General features: G+C 42.9%; 3 protein-coding genes across 4 annotated transcripts in view; all 3 read left to right on the forward strand.

The window, feature by feature from the left end:
* Window positions 1-13,419, forward strand: part of LOC139300440 (dynein axonemal assembly factor 5-like) — a 25,536-nt gene extending 12,117 nt beyond the window's left edge. For both annotated transcript variants that reach the window (XM_070923547.1, XM_070923548.1), the window contains exons 9-13: window positions 2,027-2,174; window positions 5,304-5,454; window positions 7,066-7,222; window positions 7,571-7,762; window positions 12,902-13,419. In XM_070923547.1, coding sequence (XP_070779648.1) covers window positions 2,027-2,174; window positions 5,304-5,454; window positions 7,066-7,222; window positions 7,571-7,762; window positions 12,902-13,056 — 803 coding nt within the window. In that variant the 3' untranslated portion in view covers window positions 13,057-13,419. The remainder of the gene's footprint in view (window positions 1-2,026; window positions 2,175-5,303; window positions 5,455-7,065; window positions 7,223-7,570; window positions 7,763-12,901) is intronic.
* On the forward strand, window positions 8,958-17,611 carry LOC139300441 (glycerophosphodiester phosphodiesterase 1-like). The gene is made up of 7 exons (XM_070923550.1): window positions 8,958-8,973; window positions 13,796-14,061; window positions 15,750-15,925; window positions 16,130-16,235; window positions 16,478-16,570; window positions 16,935-17,146; window positions 17,464-17,611. Exons 2-7 carry the CDS (start codon window positions 13,801-13,803, stop codon window positions 17,609-17,611), a joined length of 996 nt encoding a protein of 331 aa, XP_070779651.1. The 5' UTR covers window positions 8,958-8,973; window positions 13,796-13,800.
* Window positions 17,612-19,767: 2,156 nt separating this feature from the next.
* On the forward strand, window positions 19,768-24,247 carry LOC139300603 (MAPK regulated corepressor interacting protein 2-like). The gene is made up of 5 exons (XM_070923754.1): window positions 19,768-20,143; window positions 20,256-20,325; window positions 20,849-20,988; window positions 22,392-22,484; window positions 23,874-24,247. The coding sequence occupies exons 1-5, from the start codon at window positions 20,089-20,091 to the stop codon at window positions 23,942-23,944; spliced, it is 429 nt and encodes a 142-aa protein (XP_070779855.1). The 5' UTR covers window positions 19,768-20,088; the 3' UTR covers window positions 23,945-24,247.
* Window positions 24,248-24,331: the final 84 nt, after the last annotated feature.

The raw sequence follows: 24,331 nt of genomic DNA on the forward strand, positions 1-24,331 counted from the left end.
ACTGTTCCATTGTTGTTGCCCATCAATGACCCTCACTACAGAAACACAGTGGAAGATTATTTTCTGTTACTCAAGCAGAGAAGCTCATGGTCAAACACAGCCACACAGAAAAAGACAGGGCTGTCATTAGCACCAGTTGGCTTACTGACTTTTGTAAATCCCCGTCATTCCCTCTGTTTGTCAGTCAGCCAGTGTGTCTCAGACTTGAGTGTGTGTGTGTGTGTGTGTGTGTGTGTGCGTGCGCGTGCGTGTGCGCGTGTGCGTGTGCGTGTGCGTGCGGCAGTGGGTTAAAAAGCTGTGACCCTGTCTTTGGTGTTGAGACTTCACTTTACCTTCCTCTATACCATTTAATCCTCCATCATCAGCACCTCCATGTGCCACACTTTCATCTCCATCTCTTTCTCCCTCCCCTCTCTTTCTAATTGACTGGGCAGCTGGGTACCCCTCTAATCCCCCACCACACACACACACAGATTCTCACACACACTCCCACGGCTAACTGACCAGTCCGTTCTAAGTCCACTCAATGATCTCTATGCAGGTCACTACATCAAACAGCACCACAGCCGCCTGCTCTTGACCTTCCCCTGGATCAAGGCTACTTTGAAGCTTTGTGTGTCTGTGTGTGTGTGTCTGTGTGTGTTTTATTTGTGTTGAATGCTGCTCCAAGCTTCCCTAGGTTTCATTCTTGCAGATGTGATCTTCAGTCTATTAACAGGACCCAAGGACTTTATTATGGGCAGCGGAACAGACAGCGTGTGGCTGCTTTGTTTGATGTGCACATGATTCAGGGAAATCAACCCTCAGCTGAACAATTGACGGTAGTTAATTTGACAACTGAGAATTGGTCATTTTGCTTGCTCATCAGCTCTTCTCACACTCCATCTGTGTTTGTTGGAGACAGGAATAATTATTGCCCTCTCACATCCTCCTCACAGACTTTTGTTCTTCAGCTGCCATGAAAATGTCTCTATTAGTGTCGGGAAATTTCCTATTGCCGCCTTGTTATATCCATAATATATTTGGCGACCTACAGACGTCTCCTCCAACCTCTGGTTAAACGACACACCCTTTGATTCACACATTCCCGTTGGATGAAATAGGTCTACCTCTCTGTCTCTCTGTTTTCCCATATCTCTTTATGACATTGGCCGCCACCCTCGGGCAGTCTCAGGATTTCCTCTGTCTCCTCTCATGTCTGTACAATCATGAGTCCAAACACGGCATGGACACTTATCACTCATTACACACACACACACACACACACACAGATTACTATATATAGCTCTGTAAACATGCAGTCAGACTGTTAGTGGGCGTGTGTGTGGGCATGAGTGTAACTGGGAATACTTGCACTGTGAGTTTCTCATTTTTCCTGCAGTAGACTTGTAAAGAAAGGCTCTGTCACACGAAGACCTTTTTTATGTCTCATTTCCTCGGAGCTCTGTGTCACTGTCTCACCAATCCATTGAGGTCTCAATAACACAAGCCCTCTGGTCAGTGCTAAACATGAAAAAGTCTGTGCAGGCCTTTTCTTCTTTACCGTTTCACAGTAGGTCCAGACAAGGAAGAATTAAGAACTAAGAAAATGCATAAATGTGAAAAGTGTCTTCTCTCTGAAAAGGAAACACTAGACTTTTTAAGGATAGATTTAGCATTTTGTAGTTAGGCTGAAAATGAGTGGTTACAGATAATTTAAGTCAATTGACTGTTGATCCAGCAACGTGGCATAGTTAGAAAGACTTCAAACAAAGAATCCTGGATGAAGCACTGCTGAGGGGACACTTTATTGTGTAGCTTTGAACACATTAGGTTCACTCACAGCATTATCATATTGCAATAGTCGTGCCATCCGGTGGATTAGTGGTTAAGACGCATGCCATATAACCACAGCATTTTGATTCAGGCCAGGGACCTTTGTTTTATTTAATTCCCCCTTTTCTTCCCATATTTTCTCTTTATATCTACAACCGTCCAATAAAGACACAAAATGCCCCCAAAAAATATAAAAATGTGTGTGTTGTAGGTCCAACAATTGGGGAGTTTGTGAGCCAGTTGATGCCTCTGCTTCACAGCTGCCTCCAACCAGACAGAGACGCAGAGATGAGGATGAGCCTCTTCACAATGCTTGCTAAGTTGTTACTGGATGCAACCAACACACTGGATTCCCAGGGGTGAGAGGGACACACAGACACACACTATACACTCATTCACATCTTGATACACGCACACACAGAACAAGTTATCTTAAGAAACAAACTTGGGAAGGAAATGTTTCTGTTTCTGTTAAAAAGAAGTTATTGTATGTTTTATTCTGAGCAAAGACACGCACAGCAGCAACACTGCAGGTTAATTTTCATCACTGCATGATGTTACATTGAGCTTTAAACTCAGCCAGTTGTTTGGATTTGTCTAGTCTAGCTTTCTAAGTCATCACTGTGAGCACAGCTCATGCTTTTAGCCTCACATTAACCTGCAAATTAGTACCGCGCCCACAAGAGACCATAATTAGAAACGCACACACAAAAACACAATAGTGTATGTCCATGAGGCCATTATAACCCCACCAGCTTCTTTAGGACTTGCAGTTGATTCAGGTTGGGTCATATGATAGGGGCATAAACCAGAGGTGATACAGTTTATCATATTTCAGAAATGATAAACCCCATTACAAACTCACCACAAGGAATCCCATTTGAAACAACGTGGTCTCTTTGGGAGTATCAGTTAGACTAACTCAAATTAGTTAATCACTTCCCAGCATGCCTGAAGAAGACAAAAGGCACATGGTGTCTGAGTCTCTCCTCAGTGTTTTAGTCACACCTTTTTGAATGGTTATTGACAGAGGAGCCCCAGTTTGTGGGTTCTTCCTCTCTGCAGCCACCCCACCCACCAGGGTCTCCTCCGAGCCCTCAGCTGTGCAGCCTTCAGCCTGGGCTCAGAGCTCTAATCTGAGGGAATGCATTAAGCCTGAGGCCCTCTCCAGGTCCCAGTGATCACAGCAGCTGCTGCTGTCGATCAGACGGACAGACCCCGTCCATGCGGTTGCCATGGAGACATCTGTGCAGCGTGTAACTAACCTTAGCCCTTTAGCCAAAAGGTCCATAAGAGTTTGTAGGTGTTTCCGTTGGGATAGACTGGTAATCTTTGTGTGTTAAGATGATGAAGTGCCTTTGGCCTGAGCCTGGCTGTGTAAAGAATACAAAACTAAATAATATCCAATATCAGTCGCATAAACAACAGGAAGTGTTCTTAAGCCAAAACATTCTACCGCCTTTGCCAAAAAAAAAACATGGAAATTGGAACTTTGCTTTCAGCTTTCATCAGATTATTTTATCCATAAATGTGCACATTAGACAAAAGAAGCCTCTGTCTCTTCCCAAGCGCGGCCACCTGTGCTGCTAACTGCTTCTCTCATTCCTCAGATATATCTCTGGTAATCACAGGACCATCAGGAGACAGAAATCATGTTACACCTTCAAAAGGTTTCAAACAAATGCTTAACTTACAATATGTGGGGCTGTGCGGTCTGCCATAATATTTCCATTCATACACATCTTATCCCTCCATTCATGATTTATGGCCTGATCTGTGCTCAGCAGATTGTAGCCCACACACACACGCTATATGTCATCAAGAGGACAATGATAGTCATAGAGAAAACCTCCTCTCTTTGTTCTACAACCAAAATGACATAATGACAGCTCCGCTATAGAACAAGCAGAAAGGGAAAGTAAGTTTGTGTACATGTAAGTGCCTTTCATCCAGTCTCACACACACACACACACACACACACACACACACACACACACACACACACACAATGTCTTTGTTTCATGTGGATTTGTGTGCTGTGATTAAAAAGCTGGATGTGAAATTTAAGTAGAAGGTAATGTGTGAGAAATGAAAGTTCATCCTTTTTTGCCTAGATGTGGCAGGCTGAAATCACGTGCCACTTGCAAGAGAGATATAAGTGTTTGCTTTCATGCATGTGTGAACTGCAAAAGGCATCTGTCTTTAGTCTTAATTTCAGCTTTCAAGACATAAAACAAGATGAAAAAAGTGCTTCCTCTTATTCCAAATCTGGTTTCCCTTGTGTCAGAAATTTTCCAGACAGATTTTATAAGGCCTGTCAGTAACATGAAACAAGACAAAATGAAGCAGATCCAATTGTGCACGTATCAAAAATGACCCTGTATTCAGTAACATATTCTAGACAATACTTGAAACAAGACAGTTTGAAGAAAATAAGATTTTAAGACATGAGGAAGGACTGGACAGTGTAGCTGAAATCACAATAATATGTTTTTTCCCCCCAAATTATTATATATTGCCATGATATGGCAAATGTATGCAAAATCATTCATATAATAATCGGATGTTCAAAGGAATGAACTGTGATCCAGTGTTACACAAATACATAAGACGATTCTTTGTATGTGTCAAATACAAACTTTGATAATTGTTGCTGCAATCTGATAATCGATATTATTGAATTACTGCCCTGTCCTACTTGATGACAAACTCTATTACTTGTTGACGTGGACGTAGATTTTCATGCTGTGTTGTGCTGTGTGAGAGAGAGCTCCAATGTGTGGAGACCCATGGGGCGTACAGGCAAAATTTCCTGGCAGTTTATGTGTGTGTGTGTGCACAGACATACAAGTGAAAGGTAAAGTCCAGCTCTTCTTTCCTTTTGGACGTCATCCCTGTAATGTGGAAACATGTCTTTCCATCTCCTTGCGTCAGTCTTGATGAGCTTTCAACACCTGTCAAGAAGAAACGACTGATTTAACGCAGCAGCACAGTCCTAGCTGTATGAGTGGCACACAGTCTCCCTCTACTGGCACTGAAACATTACAGCACGCTTTATCAAATGTCATGACAAGTTTATTGTGACACCAGCTGAACAGCCAGAGGCTAGAGGCAACTACCAGAGGTGGTGGTGGAGTTGGTTTTGGCTCTGGTGGTGTGTGAGAGGATGTCTGAGGGCCTAAGCCTGCATGGAAAAGAGAGGGAGAGGGGAAAGGAGAACACCCAGATGTTGTACTCCTTTCCTCGTGCATCTCTTCCACTGCCCCCCCACCCCCACCCCTTCTGCCTTAGAACAGGTGTGGGAAAATGACTGCATTATAGCCATTGTGTTACAGTTGCATTCCCAACACCCATCATCATTCACTTGTCCTCAAAAAGAGTAGTTGTTAAAAATATATAAATGCCAATGGCCTCCTGCTCTATTACAAGCAAGTGTCTTTCTCAGCTCCTGTTCTGTCTCAATGTTTTTACTCTTTGCCTCCTTCCAGGCATTTCCATGATGAGTCAGAGAAGTTCCTGTGTGACGTCTTGCTTCCTAACCTGGTGTGGCACGCAGGCCGCACTGCTGCTGCCGTCCGCACCTCGGCCCTCAGCTGTCTGCTGGCCCTGCTGCACGGAGGGGCCATCACATCTGGACAGGTACAGGCACACATACATCCCTTTGCACAGGTGGAAATGGATGTAACCATAAGCATTGGAAGCGAACGACCGGATATGAAAGGTCTCCAGTAGTACGTACTCCTGATCTCAAATCTGCAGAAACGCTTTTTTATTGACTCAGCTGTAAAGGAAAAGATGTGGTAGTGCATTCTTTGAATCCATCAGGAGTTGACATTTACTTCAAATTCTCTGTTTTGTCCATTTCACATCAAAATAGATGGTCCCACTTGGCCATTTTGGAAAATATATCATCCGCCATCTTTCTCTCCTTGGCTGAAAAAGTTGGCCACGTCAGGTAGCAGGTGTACGTAGGGGCAAGCGGGTTCACATACCTTTGTCCCTGAGGAACAATGCTTCCACTGTTCTGGGCCCTTGTTATAGGTTGGAACTATCACGGGGACATGCCCTTGCACCTGCCTGTCGGAGCATGTGCCCAGTTCCTAATTTGTGTGCTCACACACACACGCACATCTGGCTGTGTTTGCGCTCGCGTGTGCAGAGTGACCAGTTGAAATCGACTCACACACACCTCTTCTATTCACACGTCTTTAACTACAAGGCAAAGCAAACAGCTGGGGGACAATGTGAGCGTGTGGTGTGTGGGTGTAGGTGTGTGATCAAGCTTTTACTATCTAATGGCACCCAAACGACTCTGTTACATTGGGTCCAAAATTAGGGAACAGTTGAGATGAAATAAACAACATGTCCTGACGGGTATAACAACAGAAGGTTATGCGGTCAAATCAAACAGCCTTTCATTTAGAAGGACATTGTTTCCTCTCTACTCCCTGCGAAAACAATTAGCAGCTCCAGTTACTCTTGGCACCCTCAGATTGTCACTGATGTAATGCCGGATCACTTCTCTGCCAAATTTTCCTCCTCCTCCTGTCTCCTTTCCTCCTCCCCTTGCTCCTTTTTTTTTTTTAAATTGATTATTTTTTTTACTGTTTCCCCTGCACGGTTTCGATAGCAAACAGACGGCGTTACAGAGGTTTTAGCCATCACCTCTTGGCCTGTGGCTTGGTGCGCTCAGCCTCACCTTGTTTGTCCATTTCCTCTGTTTCTCATCTGTTGGTGTGATGAAAACATCAGTCTTCACTGGACTTCTGATGTTGGGCCCCATGCCCGTGTGTCTGTACAAACTGATCCAGAACTGATGTGAATCTGTCATGCATCAGGTGATATTTCACTTTGGTTTAAAAAAAAAAAAAAAAAAATACAAAAAAAAACAATTCAACACTAATAATTGAAGAGAAATGTGGAAACTCTCCTTTAAGCTTTCCTGGGGATATGTTGTCACTTTGGTCACACAGTTTTCACACATTTTAGAGAGGGTTTTAAATTAAGTGGTCCTGAATATGCAGCCTCAAAGCACTCACTCCAGTATGTTGCAAGTTCATAACCTCTAATAGAGGAGTTCATTCATTACCATTGTGGAAATCTACATGAGAAAATTATAAACTTTACTACACAAAAACATCTTTTTAAAATCTTTTTTGTAAACTCAACTCTTTTTTTTATTGAGTTTGAATTGTATTAAACATGTGGGCAGACTGAGCTTGTCATTTAAGATTTATTTCCCGTGTGCAGCTGCTGTGTCTGGAGGAGAGGCTGAGTCCCCTGGTGTTGTCGGCTCTGGACGAAGACTCTCAGATGGCCAGGCTGTTGGCTTGCCGTTCTCTGTCCACCATACTCCAACTCATAGGAACCAGTCTGCACCCTGAGGCCCTCAACAAGATCTACCCCGGTAAATGACAAACACTCGCAAATTAATGAACTACATTTTGTCACACTGCACAATGAAATTTACATATATGCTTTGCAAATTAGTTTTGTATGACTGTACGTCACAGTTTATGCATCAAACTGGCTATTAACATTTACTTAATTTCGAATGTCCGCTGAAAGTAAAACGTTTGGTAAATTCATTTTTAATTCTCAAATTAGCCAAACAACACACGCCACTCACAGAAACACACTCCACTCTGAAAATCAAGCAACTCGACCTCTCTAAAGCGAAATTCACAGAAGATTTTTTTTGTCTTCTAATCCTGTGAATCAGTTTTTTTTGTATGTGGGTGTCTTTTCTCCACAGAGCTGCTGAAGCATCTGGATGACAGCAGCGAGGAGGTGCGCAGCGTCGCTCTGCAGGCCCTCGGGCTGTGGCTGTCCAGTCTGACCAAAGACTACAACCCTGAGCTCTTTGCTCCTCATCTGCAGCTCCTCCTCCAGCAGCTCCTCCTGCACCTGGACGACCCTGACAGCTCGGTGCAGGACCAAGTGCTCGGTGAGACTGGGTTTGGGTGTTTGAACCTGCGGGTGTTGATAGCTTGTAGGCTTAGCAGGAGGATATGCACATGTCCTGATAATGCTTTGCTGAAGGTGGGTTCAAAAATGAATAAGTAGTCTGGATCCTCGAAAAGTGTATAAAAACATTACTGTCTAAAGATTTACTCCGTGTGGAATGCACCATAGCTTTCCCCTCAACTCTTCATGAGTCCTGACTATTAATCATAACCATAACTCTTGATGAAATATAGCAAACTTTTTTATAGCTGACCTTTACTGCATTGTTGACAGTCCTGGATACCAGGATACAAATGAGCAGGGATTGTGAAGATAACATTATGGAATACATAATATGAAACATCCTCATGTGTATATGACTTGAAATGATTATGTGATATGGACCGAATGATCTTGATTATCTGATGAACATATTTAGCCGATAAAAGCAGAGTTTCGCTGTGATGACCTGCAGACCAGCCTGCTGTGTCCGAGACACTCGCACAGGGATGAGAGGAGTTAGGGGTATCCTCTATCAAACACTAGATTATTGTCTGGCACGCTGCCAGCAGATTCCCCCTGTCCTTTATTTCAAAAGCTCCCCACTATCCTTTTTTTTTCTCTTCACACAATTCATCACAGCCCGAGCAATTCCCCCTGCCAAAGTAAGCCCTCAGGGGCCGGGCTGGAGGTGGCCCACAAGTTGAAACACAAGATCCAGATATGGATAAGCACCCACCTGAGAGAGACACTAACTCCCCGCCAGTACACATGGAGTACACTGGGTTGTTCTCCAACACAGAACTGTTCCACCTAATGACAACCACATGGGCACCCCTTCCCCTCACCACCTTTCCACATCTGTCCTCACACCCGTCCCGCTTAATCCCTCCATCTTTTATCTGTCCGTCTTAACTTCCTCCTCTCGTACCCAGTGTTTGCTGTGACGGCCCGTGGCTTCGCGGCTGTGTTATGTTGATGTATCAGTGGAAAGTCTGAACGGCTTTTCCTGAAGTGTGTGACCGAGGCTCAGCTCCTCAGGACTTTCACTCTCTCCCACTCTCATGGATGTTAGCTGTCATTACTTCTGACAGGACGCAGGTGAGCGCTGATGCCTTAGCCAGCGACGAGAGGCCTCGCTACAGGATCTCTCATCTTCATACGGCTAGACATAGAAGGAAAGAGAAAAAAAAAAAGAAAAAAGGAGGAGAAGGCATTCACACACTCACCAGATGCAGCTATAGCTTCCATACCATGAATTCTCGCCCCACAAGACCGCTTTTGAAAGCCTTCCAACGACAATAAGCAGTTTTGTTATTGCCATTGGTTATCAAGTGTCCATAACATTGACTGCAGACAGCAGAATAACACATGTAAATCCTCTTTATGAACCAGCCTTCGCCCCCATACTGAACGTCTGTATTTCTTGCAGTCGAATGATTTTGTGTGTTGTCCGCGTGTATTTTAAGGATTCTCTTTGAAAAGCTATACTGTAGTAATTCTGTATGTTCCAGTTTAAACATAAAAGGAATCATTTTTGACAGTTTCCTTTGCTGTCTCAACTTATGCTGGATATGCAACAGTGATTTATCTTTAACTCACGCTCTGGCAATTAGTTACGCACCCAAACTGATACTAGTTACTGGATAAGTCTGGTGATATTTTATATTTTCCTTGTTGTCAACAAATCCCATTAAAAGACGTTGTTTTAAAGATTTACATCTTTCGAAGGAGTGGATGGATTTGGGCCTGAGAAGTCAGGAGGTTTGAAAAACACATTGTTGGTATTTATCTTTTCATGGGATTTGTTGACAGTAACAAAAACGTAGAATATTACCTGCCTAATTGCCTGTTATCAGGCTAACATACTGTGTAACTTTGCTCAGTTCTCAATCCTCAGTTATGATGGTTATAATTTGAAGATCTACGTTTTTATTGTTGAAGGAGCGTGATGGATAGAATTGATACTTCTTTCTGGATACCTTCAAAATCAAGTCTGAAAATGTTGGAAGTGCATTCTAACAATTTATCAGCCTTAGAGAGTGTGTCACCATATCTGACCCACACAGCGTATAGAAACAAATATGAACCATTGTGCGTAGCCCAGTTCTTCAAACTGTGATCCCCATGAAGTACAGTAGATACGTAGACAGCTCGGAGTCTCTTTGTGAAATGAGATGACCTCACATCTTGCTGAGTGATCGTCTGTATCTGACAGCACCCATAACCGCCTGCACCACAAATGTGGAAGCATTCCTTCCTCTCATGCATGGCTCTGTTTGAAGCTTTCTTTTTCCCCCCTCCTCGCTCTCTTTCTTCCTCTCTATCTCTCTTTGTTCCTTTTAATATCCCATTCTTATGCCTCTTGGATTTCAAACGCATATCTGTGAACTGGCTTGATGTCTGCAGCATGTACTGACAGCATGACGGACAGCACCTCTCATCCCTCCTTCTCTCGCTCCTCCAGTCCTCCGCCCTGATAATCCCACTGTCCTGGCAGCACGGCTGCTACCTGCTCAATCATACAGACTGTTGGCACGGGTATAACTCACCTCTCACAAGTCATCATTGTTCTCCTTTTAAATCCAAGTCCCACTCCCCCGCCCCTGCTGAGCACAGTATACACAAAAGCTAAAAACCCCCTCGATCTCCTTGAAGAACAAAGGCGGGTATCAGATGATGAGTTTACATGACCTAACTCATCCAGAGTGACAGCACGTCAACACTGGAGCAGCAGTTTTGCATTGTGGTTTCTGAAGCATTTACCCTTTAGCAGCAATTCAAGTAATTCAATATACCTCTGAAAATCAGCAGAAGGTGTGAGAAAGGTTTGAACAGTGAATTATCTCCTCCCAGTGGAAGGAAAGGGCACCTACACATACAGTATTTGAGTTGCTGAGTTGAGCTGAGTAGTGTAGGTCGTCACTGCCATCTGCTGGTTCCTGACTGCTTTATATACAGTGCATCCGGAAAGTATTCACAGCGCTTCACTTTTTCCACATTTTGTTATGTTGCAGCCTTATACCAAAATGGATTAAATTCATTTTTTTCCTCAAAATTCTACACACAACACCCCATAATGACAACGTGAAAAAAGTTTTTTTGAGATTTTTGCAAATTTATTAAAAATAAAAAACCTGAGAAATCACATGTACATAAGTATTCACAGCCTTTGCTCAATACTTTGTTGATGCACCTTTGGCAGCAATTACAGCCTCAAGTCTTTTTGAATATGATGCCACAAGCTTGGCACACCTATCTTTGGGCAGTTTCACCCATTCCTCTTTGCAGCACCTCTCAAGCTCCATCAGGTTGGATGGGAAGCGTCGGTGCACAGCCATTTTCAGATCTCTCCAGAGATGTTCAATCGGATTCAAGTCTAGGCTCTGGCTGGGCCACTCAAGGACATTCACAGAGTTGTCCTGAAGCCACTCCTTTGATATCTTGGCTGTGTGCTTAGGGTCGTTGTCCTGCTGAAAGATAAACCGTCGCCCCAGTCTGAGGTCAAGAGCGCTCTGGAGCAGGTTTTCATCCAGGATGTCTCTGTACTTTGCTGCATTCATCTTTCCCTCTATCCTGACTAGTCTCCCAGTTCCTGCCGCTGAAAAACATCCCCACAGCATGATGCTGCCACCACCATGCTTCACTGTAGGGATGGTATTGGCCTGGTGATGAGCGGTGCCTGGTTTCCTCCAAACGTGACGCCTGGCATTCACACCAAAGAGTTCAATCTTTGTCTCATCAGACCAGAGAATTTTGTTTCTCATGGTCTGAGAGTCCTTCAGGTGCCTTTTGGCAAACTCCAGGCGGGCTGCTATGTGCCTTTTACTAAGGAGTGGCTTCCGTCTGGCCACTCTACCATACAGGCCTGATTGGTGGATTGCTGCAGAGATGGTTGTCCTTCTGGAAGGTTCTCCTCTCTCCACAGAGGAACTCTGGAGCTCTGACAGAGTGACCATCGGGTTCTTGGTCACCTCCCTGACTAAGGCCCTTCTCCCCCGATTACTCAGTTTAGATGGCCGGCCAGCTCTAGGAAGAGTCCTGGTGGTTCCGAACTTCTTCCACTTACGGATGATGGAGGCCACTGTGCTCATTGGGACCTTCAAAGCAGCAGAAATTTTTCTGTAACCTTCCCCAGATTTGTGCCTCGAGACAATCCTGTCTCGGAGGTCTACAGACAATTCCTTTGACTTCAGGCTTGGTTTGTGCTCTGACATGCACTGTCAACTGTGGGACCTTATATAGACAGGTGTGTGCCTTTCCAAATCATGTCCAATCAACTGAATTTACCACAGGTGGACTCCAATTAAGCTGCAGAAACATCTCAAGGATGATCAGTGGAAACAGGATGCACCTGAGCTCAATTTTGAGCTTCATGGCAAAGGCTGTGAATACTTATGTACATGTGATTTCTTAGTTTTTTATTTTTAATAAATTTGCAAAAATTTCAAAAAAACTTTTTTCACATTGTCATTATGGGGTGTTGTGTGTAGAATGTTGAGGAAAAAATTAATTTAATCCATTTTGGAATAAGGGTGTAACATAACAAAATGTGGAAAAAGTGAAGCGCCGTGAATACTTTCCGGATGCACTGTATATACACTGAAGATCCCAAGTTTCAAAACTATTAGACTTAAAGGAATAGTTTGACATTTTGGGAAATACTTAGATGAGAAGATCAGTACCACTCATATCTGTATAGTAGATATGCAGCTACAGCCAGTAGCCAGCTAACATAGCTTAGCATAAAGACTGAAAACAGGGGGAAACAGCTAGCCTGGTTGTGCCTGGTTCCAGACTATTTCTTGCCGTCACTTCCTGGGGTTTTGTCATCATCGTGAGGTTGCTAGGCAACCAGTGAAGACTGCTCCTGGCCAAGAAATAGTCCAGCTAAGATAAATAAATCAGCACGGTAGCATCATATTCACTATACAGACGTGACAGTGATATCAATCTACTCATCAAGCTCATCTAGTGTTTTTCCCAAAGTGGCAAACAGTCAGTCAAAACTTCCGTTACTACTGTTTTGCATGGAGGATATTTGTTTTTTGGTACAGAAAGTTGAGTGTTTCTGTTTTTGTTTGAGTCCTCTTTCATCTAATATCCTGAGTGCTGACTCCAGTCTATTTTGTGTCTCCAGAGATCCTGAAGAAAGGCAGCTCGGTCCACCCAGCACTTCTGAAGAGGGAGGCAGAGGCAGTGAGAGACAAACAGCGGACTCCTCTGTACTGCGACCAGCTACTCCAGCACATCAGCTCACTGCCTACAGAGACCACAGCAGAGCGTCCTGAGTGACAGGACGTTTGTGCCTTAATTCACTCACTCACCTTAAATTGTACAATGGACAAATATGCCTTTTAATGCATTTGTGTGTTTACCATTTGTTCAAGAACAGTTCTTCTGCATTCGTGCTTTTCATTATATTCTTTTGGATCTGATGTTTGGTTTTAATGGAAACAAATAGATGTCCGATGCACTGTGGTTTAAATGTTTTAGTAACACACTCATGACAAGATCTTTTTGTGTATTCCTGAACCCGGACCCTCAGCAGCCCCTGCCTCCAGATGGTGCTGAGTCTGAGAGAAGCTGGGTCATGTGATTTTTATCTTCAAAATAAAAGTGTTTGTTTTTCATTTTGTTTAGAAAAAATAAAAACTATTAAGATGTGTAAATACAAATCACATTAAAATAAATCTGAATCTTTTAAATATGAAACCATATTTTAATACTGTAGTCTGTAGGCATTATGTGGCTAATTTTATTTTGAATGTTCTGCCCGGATGTTTCTAAATATTTTATTAATTTATTTTATTTTTTTCAAACTTGACATTGACTCTATCTGGGACGCTACCTCTCCTCCTTCCTCCATCCTCTGCACAATCAAGTGAAACGGCTGATTCCCGATCATCTGTGTGTGACCCTCCACCATGTAGTCACCTGAGTGCTGACAGCAGAGCTCCATCCATGCCATCTTTCTGAACAACGATTCTTCCATCCTCCGGTCCGATCGTGACAGATATATCCCGTCCTCCCTGCATCATGCTGCAGATCGGAGATGAGGTGGTGTATTTCTCGGCGCTGTTTCTGCTGGTGGTGTTGGCGACGAGGAGCGCCACGGGGGCCTCCCTCCTCACCGCATTCCTCTACGTCTTCATGGTGATGTTCCGGTTTCCTCCGGTACCATCGGAGCAGGCCGGCCGCGTCCTTCGGCCCAGGGCTCCATCAGGCGGCGTCTCGGTGGTGGCGCACCGCGGAGGGAGCCACGACGCTCCGGAGAACACCCTGGCAGCGATCAGAGAGGTGACATGCAAACATATGGAGCTGTGCATGAGCCCGTGTACTACAGGGTTTAAGTACAAGGTTATATAAATGCATTAAAAATGAATTATGTATTTAGCTTCTGTGGGCATCTGGAGTACTTCAGGTGCAAATGAGTCCCCAAAGGAAAAGCAGGGCAATTTCATGAGGGATTCTGTGTGATTATAATTATATGAATAGCTTAGGCTCGTGGTTGCTTGGGCTTTGCATGTCGTGACTCCCCAGTTATTTTGCAGTGTAAGCAGAGCATCACACCCACTGTTGGTCAGCCTTTGCAGATCTGAGGCTCTTTGTGCTGCTTGGCCTTGTATTCTAGTGTACAATTACACAAAATGAACTGTTTATAAATTGATGCCATCTCAAGATGGAGTCTACCATCACTCACACACTTGTAAATCATTTCTTCCCTCACTGTGTCTGTTTTTGAAGGTGCTGAATCAGCTGTGCTTGTACTGTCTCATTTAACCAAAATCCTTCTGAGGTCATACCTCTCGTCTGCCCAGTTGCTTCACCTCTAGATGGGTTTCTTTTATTCTAACAAGCGATTGTTCAGCCTCTTCTTACAAACACATTTTTGGTCCATTATTTATCTCTCCTGAATGTGGTGGAAAAGGCTTCCGTAAACAGCACAGTGCTGAATCGGCTGTTAGTTCATCCTTCTGACATGAGGAGTAGCCAGAGAGTCTGTTCTTGAATCTATTTGACTTGAAATTGAGACTGTACAATATATATATATATATATATATATATATATATATATATATATTTATTATTGCAAGACTGTAGATGTTAACAAACACTGGATCACACACACGTTTTTCCTCCACTGATCAAACTGTCACTAAGACCATCATCTGTGCAAGATGTGGCAGACAGATGTTTGGTCCACCGGCGTCAAATCCAGGGTCCGCCTCTAGGTGTCACTCAAGACAAATGATTATATATTGAGTAACATGGTCACTCAGTCTTTGTTATCAAGCTAAGGAGCCCTCAGTGGTGGACGAAGTACTCAGATCCTTCACTTGAGTAAAAGTAGAGACACCAATGTCTAAAAATACTCCAGTAAAAGTCCTGAATTCAATTACTTAAGTAAAAGTACAGAAGTATTATGTATTAAGTATCAATGTGGAGCCAATTTTAGATACTTTGTATACTACATTAGTAGTACAGTATAGTACTGCATCATATCATATAAGCATGTCATATGTTTCTTTTATGTAAAAAGTAACTAAAAGTGTCAAATACATTTAGTGGAGTTAAAAGTACAATCTTTCCTTCTGAACTGTAATGCAGTAGAAGTATAATGTAGCAAAAAATGGAAATACTCAAGTAAAGTACAAGTCTTTGCCTAACTCTGGAGCAGCCACCCTTTAAATGTTAAGTCTGTCAACTCTAAACAACTATCAACACCTTCAACATTGTAATGCACTGATTGTCTCCTCATCTTTCATGTTACAGATAATGCAGGCATCCGTGGTCAGTTTAGTCTTCAGGCCACATGACTGTACTTTGTATGTGTCTGGAACTGGAGAATATCCACACTGCCCACAGAAACAGAGAATACATCCTCACTGTCTCACTTGTCTTGGCTTATTTTCTCCTCTTGTTCCAAACCGAAAACATTTTCCCAACTTTCTGTCTTCTGTTCCCCCTGTGATCTCCCTCTTTAGGCCAGTAGGAACGGGGCTACTGGAGTGGAACTGGACTTGAGTTTCACAGCTGATGGCGTGCCCGTACTGATGCACGATGAGACTGTGGACCGCACCACCAACGGCTCTGGACCAGTTAGCAAACTGCAGTTTGTCCAACTGAAGAGACTAGATGCTGCTGCTCATCACAGGCTGAAGTACGCTCCCTATCCAACAACCGCTCACTTCATTTCATCCTTACCGGATTTACTCATTCATTATTTTTCATCAAAATGGTTTTGGGGGAAGTATCAATGTTGTTACTTGCAAGCAGACAGACACAGAAACAGACTTGGAGCATGAGAGTGTGATACAGCGGGAACGTTTTCTCAGAAACCTGCTGTGGTGTCTTTCATCTCCAGGGACAAGTTCAGTGGAGAGAAGGTCCCGACTCTGCGGGAGGCAGTGGAGGAATGCATCCGCCACCAGCTGACCATCTTCTTTGATGTCAAAGATCAACCTGATAAGGTACTGAATACACTACAGAACTGCAGTTCTCAATGACTCAATGCAGTAATGACAAAGACTGAAGTTACAGCTCTGTCTGTACAATTCATTTCTCCCAGCCAAGAGGCTCACGCAGGTTGTACACTCTACACTTCTAGAAAGCACTCATTTCAATAATTGCTTTATAGAAGTTGGTTTATTATCAGATAGTTAAATAATGTTCTGTTGGTCATTTCATATTAATATGTTTTCCTCTTTTCCAGGCTGCGGCTGTGCTTCATGAGATGTATAAGAAGTTTCCTGCCCTTTACAATTCCAGCATTGTTTCCTCCTTTGAGCCCAAGGTCATCTACAAGGTAACACAAAATATGACTGATTAACACAAACAATAATTGCCGTCTTTAGAAAGCTATTTCGATGTTTAGTCTGATATATTTGAAGAACATTTTTTCTCATTTTCTTTTCCTTTATTTATTTATTTGTGTACCTACTTCCTTGTTTATTTACTAAAAGATGTATTTATTGTCTCTAAATGGAGCTCTGGCACAACCACAAAACAGTAATATTCCTTATTTTAGCTGAAACCTAATATGAGGTGTCTTCCTGGTTTAGTAGTGTTGCTGCTGCAAAGTGACCCATTACGCGTATTGACTGAAGAGCCAGAACCTCCTTCTAATTTCGACAGTATTTTGTTGACCTCTGACCTCCTCCGGTCCTCAGATGCGTCAGACTGACCCCAACGTGGTCACGGCTCTCATCCACCGGCCCTGGAGACTGAGCCGCTTTGGTGACGGCACTCCTCGGACCCTGTCCACATGGGGTCAGCTGTGGACGGGGGTTCTGGACGTCTTGTTGGACTGGGCCCACCACCACATACTGTGGAAACTCTGCGGAGTCTCTGCCATCCTCGTGCAGAAAGACTTCATCTCACTGTAAGGGAAATTAAACTCGTTTTATCATTACGATGCACGGCTGCAAAGCTGTGTGTTATTCACAGGGTTTAAGTACCACATGAGATGTTAAGAGGTAACTTTTCTTGTAAGCATATAATCTTATACTAAGAGGCAGGATGTGTTTCATTTAAAGCCACACCAAGATACTTTCTATGTATCTATGTCTTCATCCAAGTGTTCGTCTTATTTATTAATGACAGAAATCAGCCGTTTGCAACCAAAAAACGTTTGTCTGGCTGTGGGTCTTGTTCCTCATGTACTGAACTGTGTTTTGTCTTCTTCCTCCTGTCACTCAGGGACTATGTTCAGTACTGGGGAGAGCGAGGTGTGGAGGTGGTGGGCTGGACTGTCAACACCGCGGTGGAGAAAGACTACTACCAAAACCTGCTGAAGATTGGCTACATCACTGACAGTCTGCTGGAGGACTGTGATCCTCATTACTGAATGATCTCTCTCTCTCTCTCTCTCTCTCTCTCTCACACACACACATCCCTGAGACATACAGGGATAATTAAAATCTCTAATGTCTCCAACTTGTAAAAGAAAATGTTTTACAGCTTCTTAATGAACAAATTAGAAGTTGGAAACTCCTTGGTGAGACAAAAGACGACATAATTACCATAATTACTACATTTCCTTTTTAAAAAGAACATCAAATACTGAAATCTCTAGATGATGTTAATTATAAGGTGGGAGGAAGCTAGAAATGTGGTGCTAACTAGCTCTGTAGTGGCAATCGAACAACCCAAGCTTTATAGAAATACATACACTGTATGATTTACTGTAGAGGTAAGAACACATTGTTACCTGTAGCTGGCATACAGGTAACCCCCCTTTTAAATCATCCTACTACCAGCAGCAATACCTCCAGCTCTCCTGGTCCAGGGATTAGGATTACGCTACCTTAAAGATCTTTTCTACCTTCTGTGCTGATCTTTCAGAGGCTTTGATGCACCTTTTAAAGAGACATCAGTGTATATAGTTGTAACATTAGACATATTGGCGTCATATCAACGCCTGCTATCATGATATTTATTTAATAATGGACTCTAGAAGATCTCTTCTTAATACTAATATTCTACAGCTTGACATGAAGATACTTGATTGTTCAGCAACTTTGCCTTCTGTCATTACAAGACATTAAAACTTTGAATGATTCAAATGTAAGATAATTATAATAACATCTGATTGCGTGCTCCAAAGGATCTCATCCTTGTGGGGAAGTAAATGCGCCATTGAACACAGGTGGAGGTGGAGGGTGTAGGTGAGGTGTAGCTCCTCATTATGAATCATCAGAGAAGAATAACTCTTATTTGTGACCGTAGCTGTAGCCAGATTTGTAAGAAATGTTGAGGTCTTGAATCCAAACTTCCACCTGATCTGCCTAAGAAATGTTTGACGAGATCCCATAAAACCTGTGCATTCAAATTCTTTCACTTGTCAATTATTCAGTTATATTTTCTGTAAATGTGACCTTCCCTCATAATGGTCTACTGCTGCTTTAAATAATCCTCCACGCTATCATTTGGAGGGAGAAATACTAATTCCCTTTATTTTATTTTGCTTTATCTTAATTGTTTTGCCTGAATACAGTCACATTTAAAGGATATTGACTGAAAATGTATATCAGAATCAGCCTTAAGAAGCCCACCATGAGTTATTTGTCTGTAATTGTAGAAATGATACAGAGGAGAGTTCTTGTAGGTTTGTTTCCTGTAGTGTGAAGAATAATGAGACATAAATCACCACAGCATCATCAAAACAGGCTGAAATAAATCTTAAGAATGTAAATCCAGTCTGCAAATCTGCTGTAAGTCAATAATGGCTTTTTAAGGGAACAATCCTAAATTAATAAATTTTTAAAAAGTATTAGTATATGAGTGTTTTCTTTGTATTCATTTCTCTTCATGGCCAGCTGGGTGTCTTTGTCGACCTATCTTTTAATCTACCACCCTCTCAGTTAGTGTCTAGTACAGCTTGGTTGCGTTGTAAACATGGTTGTGTGTGTGTGTGTGTGTGTGTGTGTGTGTGTGTGTGTGTGCTGTAAACACAGAGACGTTGGGCAGATAGGGGCCACTAGCAGACAGATTACCCCCATTGAATAGACTCTCATTCTCTCAACAGACAGAATTAGTTTTATTTATGTCTAAACATTAACATAAGTGTAAAGAGGGAAGTCGTGCCTATTATTAAACAGGTCATAACTTCACTGGACATTTCTAGAATATCCTAACTCAATTATAATTTTATTAGGGAAGAAAAATAGTGTTATCACGCATTCACATTGTGTGGATCTCAGAGTCTAGTCAGGGTCCCTTGAGGTGCCCCCTGTGTGGCTCTACGGTCCCGGGACACTGTCTCTTTAAAGCGCTGAGGGAGGCGTGTAGGGACGTCGAGCAGTGGTGCGCTTCGACGGTGTGCGTGCAATGTCTTATGAATGACAGCCGCCGTTTCAGGTTATGTGACATTGTGGCGGTGCAGGACACCTCAGCTCCAGCGTGACTTTCTGTCCGGACTCTGGGGGACGGAGAAGGTAGGTGAAGGCGTGAAGACGTGAAGACGTGAAGAGGAAGAGGTCGCTGAATGAGATGCGCCCCGGGTGCTGGTTTTACGCAAAGAGGAGCGCTGCTTCCGAGAGGTTACCAAACAGCCCGCAGCACCGTCTCGTGTCGGCTCCGTGGATCCGAGTTGGCTTCAAACTGTCGACCCTGTGAGTGAAATTCAGCCCGATCAGCTGAGGAGGGGACGGACACTTCTCACATCAAGAGTTGTTTTTATATACACATCGACAGATCCTGGAGGAACGGGTTTAACTTAAAGTGCCTTTACAAGCCGGCCTCCCCCGCCTGTGTCTGCTCCAGCTGGACTTCCTCTTACTCCAAAGTGCCGAACTCAAAGTTTACAGGTGACTTTTCCTGCGCATGATGTACACAATCACAAGAGGTCCCAGCAAACTGGTCACCCAGCGACGCACAGGTGAGACACCGAGCTGTAACTTTCAGTCACTTTAGACACTTTCACAGATCCTCCAGACTTCATCTTGTTTTCAAGTGTTTTAATCAAATGTGAACTTTCTCTTGTTTTTTAGGGCCTTCTCAGCAGCTTGACAACAAAATAAACGACTTCAAGCACAAACAAACCTCCTGGAGTATGCCTGAGTAAGTGTGTAACGTTTGGAGAGACACCTCCTGGTAATGAACAACCACCATAAAGCTCTCAGTGTGTCTGTGACGCTTTCTTTTTCATGTGTGTCCTTTTGAGAAACTTAAAAGTTTGGCCCATTTTTATTTTTATTTTTGGATAAAACCAGATTAATTGTGATTAAGTGTGTGTTTGTGAGTGACGCTGTCCTGGCAGCAGTGGACGTCATCAGCTTGAGACATCAGAGTGGGCCTGAATGATTTACAACACACCTTCACACTGTGGCCTCCCCAAGGCTCACTGCTGCCTGCTGGGCTGTTTTCATGCCTTTAAAGCAGCCAGGCTCTGTGTGTGTGACCTTGTGCCACCACATGGTCCTTCGTTCAGCTGTTGCAATCTCTGAATTCCACACAACCAACCTTGCTTGAGTTCAGGCCCAAAGGTGGACACTTTTGAGACACTTTTGAGACGCTGTAATGAGTCAAAACATCAGACTACTTGTGACACCTTGTTTTTTTTTTTCTTTTTGCACCCCGTCAGCCTTCCTGCACCCAAGATCGTTTTCAACCGTCCTAACGGGAAGAAGTACCATCACCCAGCTCCGGCTCTCCCCGCAGACAACCAGCAGGACGAGAGCTTCACCCCCACGCACGAGGAAAATGTCAAGTTTGTCTATGAGGGTGAGGAAATGAATGAATGAATGAATGAATGAATGAAGGAAACGTCTCATTGTCTCACTGTATCCAGACACCCGGCCCTCGCCAGCCGTTTTGTGAATGACATTGTTTTACTATCAAGAGTTTATTTAAAAACTGCAAACCTCCTCCCTCCCTCCCTCCTATCCAGGCCTCACCCACACAGCTGCTCTGACACTGATAGCCACGATAGGCACCTAGCAGAGAAACACTCACACCCACATAACATGCTCCACATGACCGCCGCTGCCACACGAGCTGAAGGAAACAGCATTTTTGGCTTTGACTTGTTCCCAACGGCCACTGAAAGAGTCTTGTTATCTGAGCTTTTGAGGAAAAGGCAACAAAGACTTCTGACGCGGATGAAGGGTTTTATTGAGTCTGGGTGAAACTCTACACAGCGACCCAGTTTTGAAGTCTTCCTTTTAACATTCACAGGATCATTCAGTCTCTTTTGGCCGTGCTCTCTTTCTGTGTCCTGCTAGCTGCTGGCGTTGAAGCTCAGCCACAGCAGCTCATAAACAACTTCAGTAACCTTGCCGTTGAGTGGACAAGGACACAATGAAGGCCAGACACCCCCCCCCTCCTCTCCTCCTCCTCTTCCCCTTGTTGAGACAGAGTGCTGTTCAGGGTTAATTCATTCTCTTTTACTCTCTGAAACTCTGAAATACCTCAAAACGTCATAGAAACAAGCGTATACATTTGAGTTTTCTGGAGGCATCTAGCAGACATAAAATCAATCATAGTACACACACACACACACATACACACACACACACTCTACATGTGATCAGTGCACATGCTACATTATTTGAAATACAAACATTAGCCAGGAGTGGTGGGCCTTTGAAGCAGTTGCTCTTGTGGACTTTGCTTGTTTGACACTGTGGGTGTGACACTGGGGTGCAGGACTCTGCAGATAATGACTTTTGCTATTAATTACATTCTTAATACCATATCTGTGGGTTCAGATTATCATTATTGTTATTTTGATTTAATTGTATTACAGTACAAGGAGACTGCACCTCTACAACTGTGTTAAATCCTGATTCGTGTGCAGGCTGTGATAGCTGATCAGAGGTGTAGTAAAACAAATTATGGACATGCAGTTAAGGTTGCAGCTAACGATTATATAAGCTGTAATGGTCATTGCATAATTGATTAATCTGCTTCTCAGGTTTATTGATGAACTGATTAATTGTCTATAAAACATCAAAAAACTGTCAAGACAAGAAAAATCTGAAAACTCACATTTCAGCAAAGATTACTTCATTGATTCATCGATTATCAATATCGTGTAGTTGCCGATTAATTTTTGTTTTGGCTCTACATGTAGAAGCTCAGAAGTGTTAGTCGTAGATGTACTGACTGAGTCTTTGTGTTTTCAGCCTGGCAGGAGGTGGTGGGGCAGGAGCAGGGACCTGAGGAGGCCCAGGGAGCGGTCCACTATAAAGAAACCACTCCCAGGCCACACATGGACAGTGAGTACAGCTTCTCCTCATCCTCACACTGCTTCATCCTCCCCGAACTGCTCATGTCTTCAGGGCATAAATCAGCATTTTTAATAGTTAAGCTAGATTTTCCTGTAAAAATATGTCTGTTTTGAAGGGTGATTTATGAATATTTATGGTTGTTTAGGCTCTTATCATAAGAGCCCACAGGCCTACAGCTACTGTAACCTGGACAGTAAGTTGAATTGGTTTATGACAGCCAGCCAACCAAGGATTAGTAGCCCTGCTTCTGATCCTTCCAGCTGGAAGGAAGCTTGCAGAGGTCACAGGCCCGTCTCTCCTCATGAGATGTGCCAACTCTGTTGACACATTTAGAAATACTAATTTAGGTTTTATACTTTATTGCCATATCAACCAAGCTGATAGGGATTTGTCAGCTCAGATTAAAAACACAACATAACATTCAATACATGGTATGCATGGGGGAGATCAAGAGTGGATTCCTATGAGGTCTGTAGTGTTCAGTTTGGGATTATTGTACTTATTTTGACTATGCACATAATAATTAAAATCATGCTACAGCCAGCACTGAAACCAAACGTGTAGCCAATATAACAACCAGTTATTTGAGTATATACATTTTTTCTTGCTTGATGCACAGACCGAATGGCCATTTTGTTTCACTTCATTCATTCATTTATATATTTATTTATAGTAAGTTATGCACAAGAATGTCATTGTTAATCAATCCGTTGGTCAAACACTATAGTCCAGTTGTAATCTATAATTGTGACTACTACATAACAATTAACATTTTATTATTATTTATTTGGTTTTTTTGTATTTTTCTATTTGTTCACCTTATTTTGAAAGTAAGTACCGGAAGTGTTAGTATGCTATCATGACTGCATTGACGTTAACTTGATAGATATACGTGTTGCAGTTGCTCATTGTGACCACATGAGGGCACTCGCGATTCCCTGATACCGAAATCATATTAACACTAACAGTCGGTGTAAGTATAAATATCTGTATGATGTGGCGTTTTAATCTGTAACTGTCACCACTAGAGATCAAGAATATTATATATTTATATTATACATGTATATTTCTACATGTTAAATACACACAGTCACAACAGAGAATGGACTCCTGTATGGAGCTATTGTAACGTCTAATGGTTATTTGTGCTGAGGCAATAGAGAAATTATTATGGAAATATGTCCATTAATGTCTTAATTTTTTTTCAGTGTCCTCTAATGATACTAAAGCTTTCTCTACATATTTCATCCTTTTTAACAATATTCGAGGGTATAATGACCATTACAGCCTCATGTGCCAACAGCACGTCTACACTTTTAATCTTCTTATGATGTTTAATATTTTTAATTCCTTTCTTCCCTTTTGTTTTTTTGAAAGACTTTGTTCCCATAGATCTGGATGAATGGTGGGCCCAGCGTTTCCTAGCCAACATAGACAAGCTATCCTGACACTCCTCTGGGATTTGCGGATCGTGACGGACGGTCAGGAGGTGAAACCTGAAGCAGGACAGCTCACAGGGGAGAGGAAGCCTGGGCAGGAGGTGTGATGGGTCAAAATGCCCTGATGTGATTCAAATGGACGGACAGCGCTGGGACGCTAACATAGAAACCACACAGACTCCAAATGTGAACTCTGCAATCCATCCGTCAATATTCAATCTGCGACAGACTGCACACTGGAGGACGACACCTAGAAACGGAGGTTTCTCTCATCGTACTTCACTCACAACAGAGATGTCGTGTTACTCACAAATGCAGTAAAGTTGTATTTTCAAGAAGCTTTGCATTGGCGTCTTTTTAACGGTCACAAGAATAAGATTATTTATTCATACAGTA

The sequence above is a fragment of the Enoplosus armatus genome, chromosome 17 (genome assembly GCF_043641665.1).
Source record: "Enoplosus armatus isolate fEnoArm2 chromosome 17, fEnoArm2.hap1, whole genome shotgun sequence".
In the NCBI taxonomy this organism is placed as follows: Eukaryota; Metazoa; Chordata; class Actinopteri; order Centrarchiformes; family Enoplosidae; genus Enoplosus; species Enoplosus armatus.

Coding starts and splice junctions, on each gene's coding strand:
- LOC139300441 (XM_070923550.1), top strand. CDS start 13,801: ATGCTGCAGATCGGAGATGAGGTGGTGTATTTCTCGGCGCTGTTTCTG. Junction 14,062..15,749: donor CCCTGGCAGCGATCAGAGAG/GTGACATGCAAA, acceptor CTCCCTCTTTAG/GCCAGTAGGAACGGGGCTAC. Junction 15,926..16,129: donor GCTGCTCATCACAGGCTGAA/GTACGCTCCCTA, acceptor TTTCATCTCCAG/GGACAAGTTCAGTGGAGAGA.
- LOC139300603 (XM_070923754.1), top strand. CDS start 20,089: ATGATGTACACAATCACAAGAGGTCCCAGCAAACTGGTCACCCAGCGA. Junction 20,989..22,391: donor TGTCAAGTTTGTCTATGAGG/GTGAGGAAATGA, acceptor TTGTGTTTTCAG/CCTGGCAGGAGGTGGTGGGG. Junction 22,485..23,873: donor TCCCAGGCCACACATGGACA/GTGAGTACAGCT, acceptor TTTTTTTGAAAG/ACTTTGTTCCCATAGATCTG.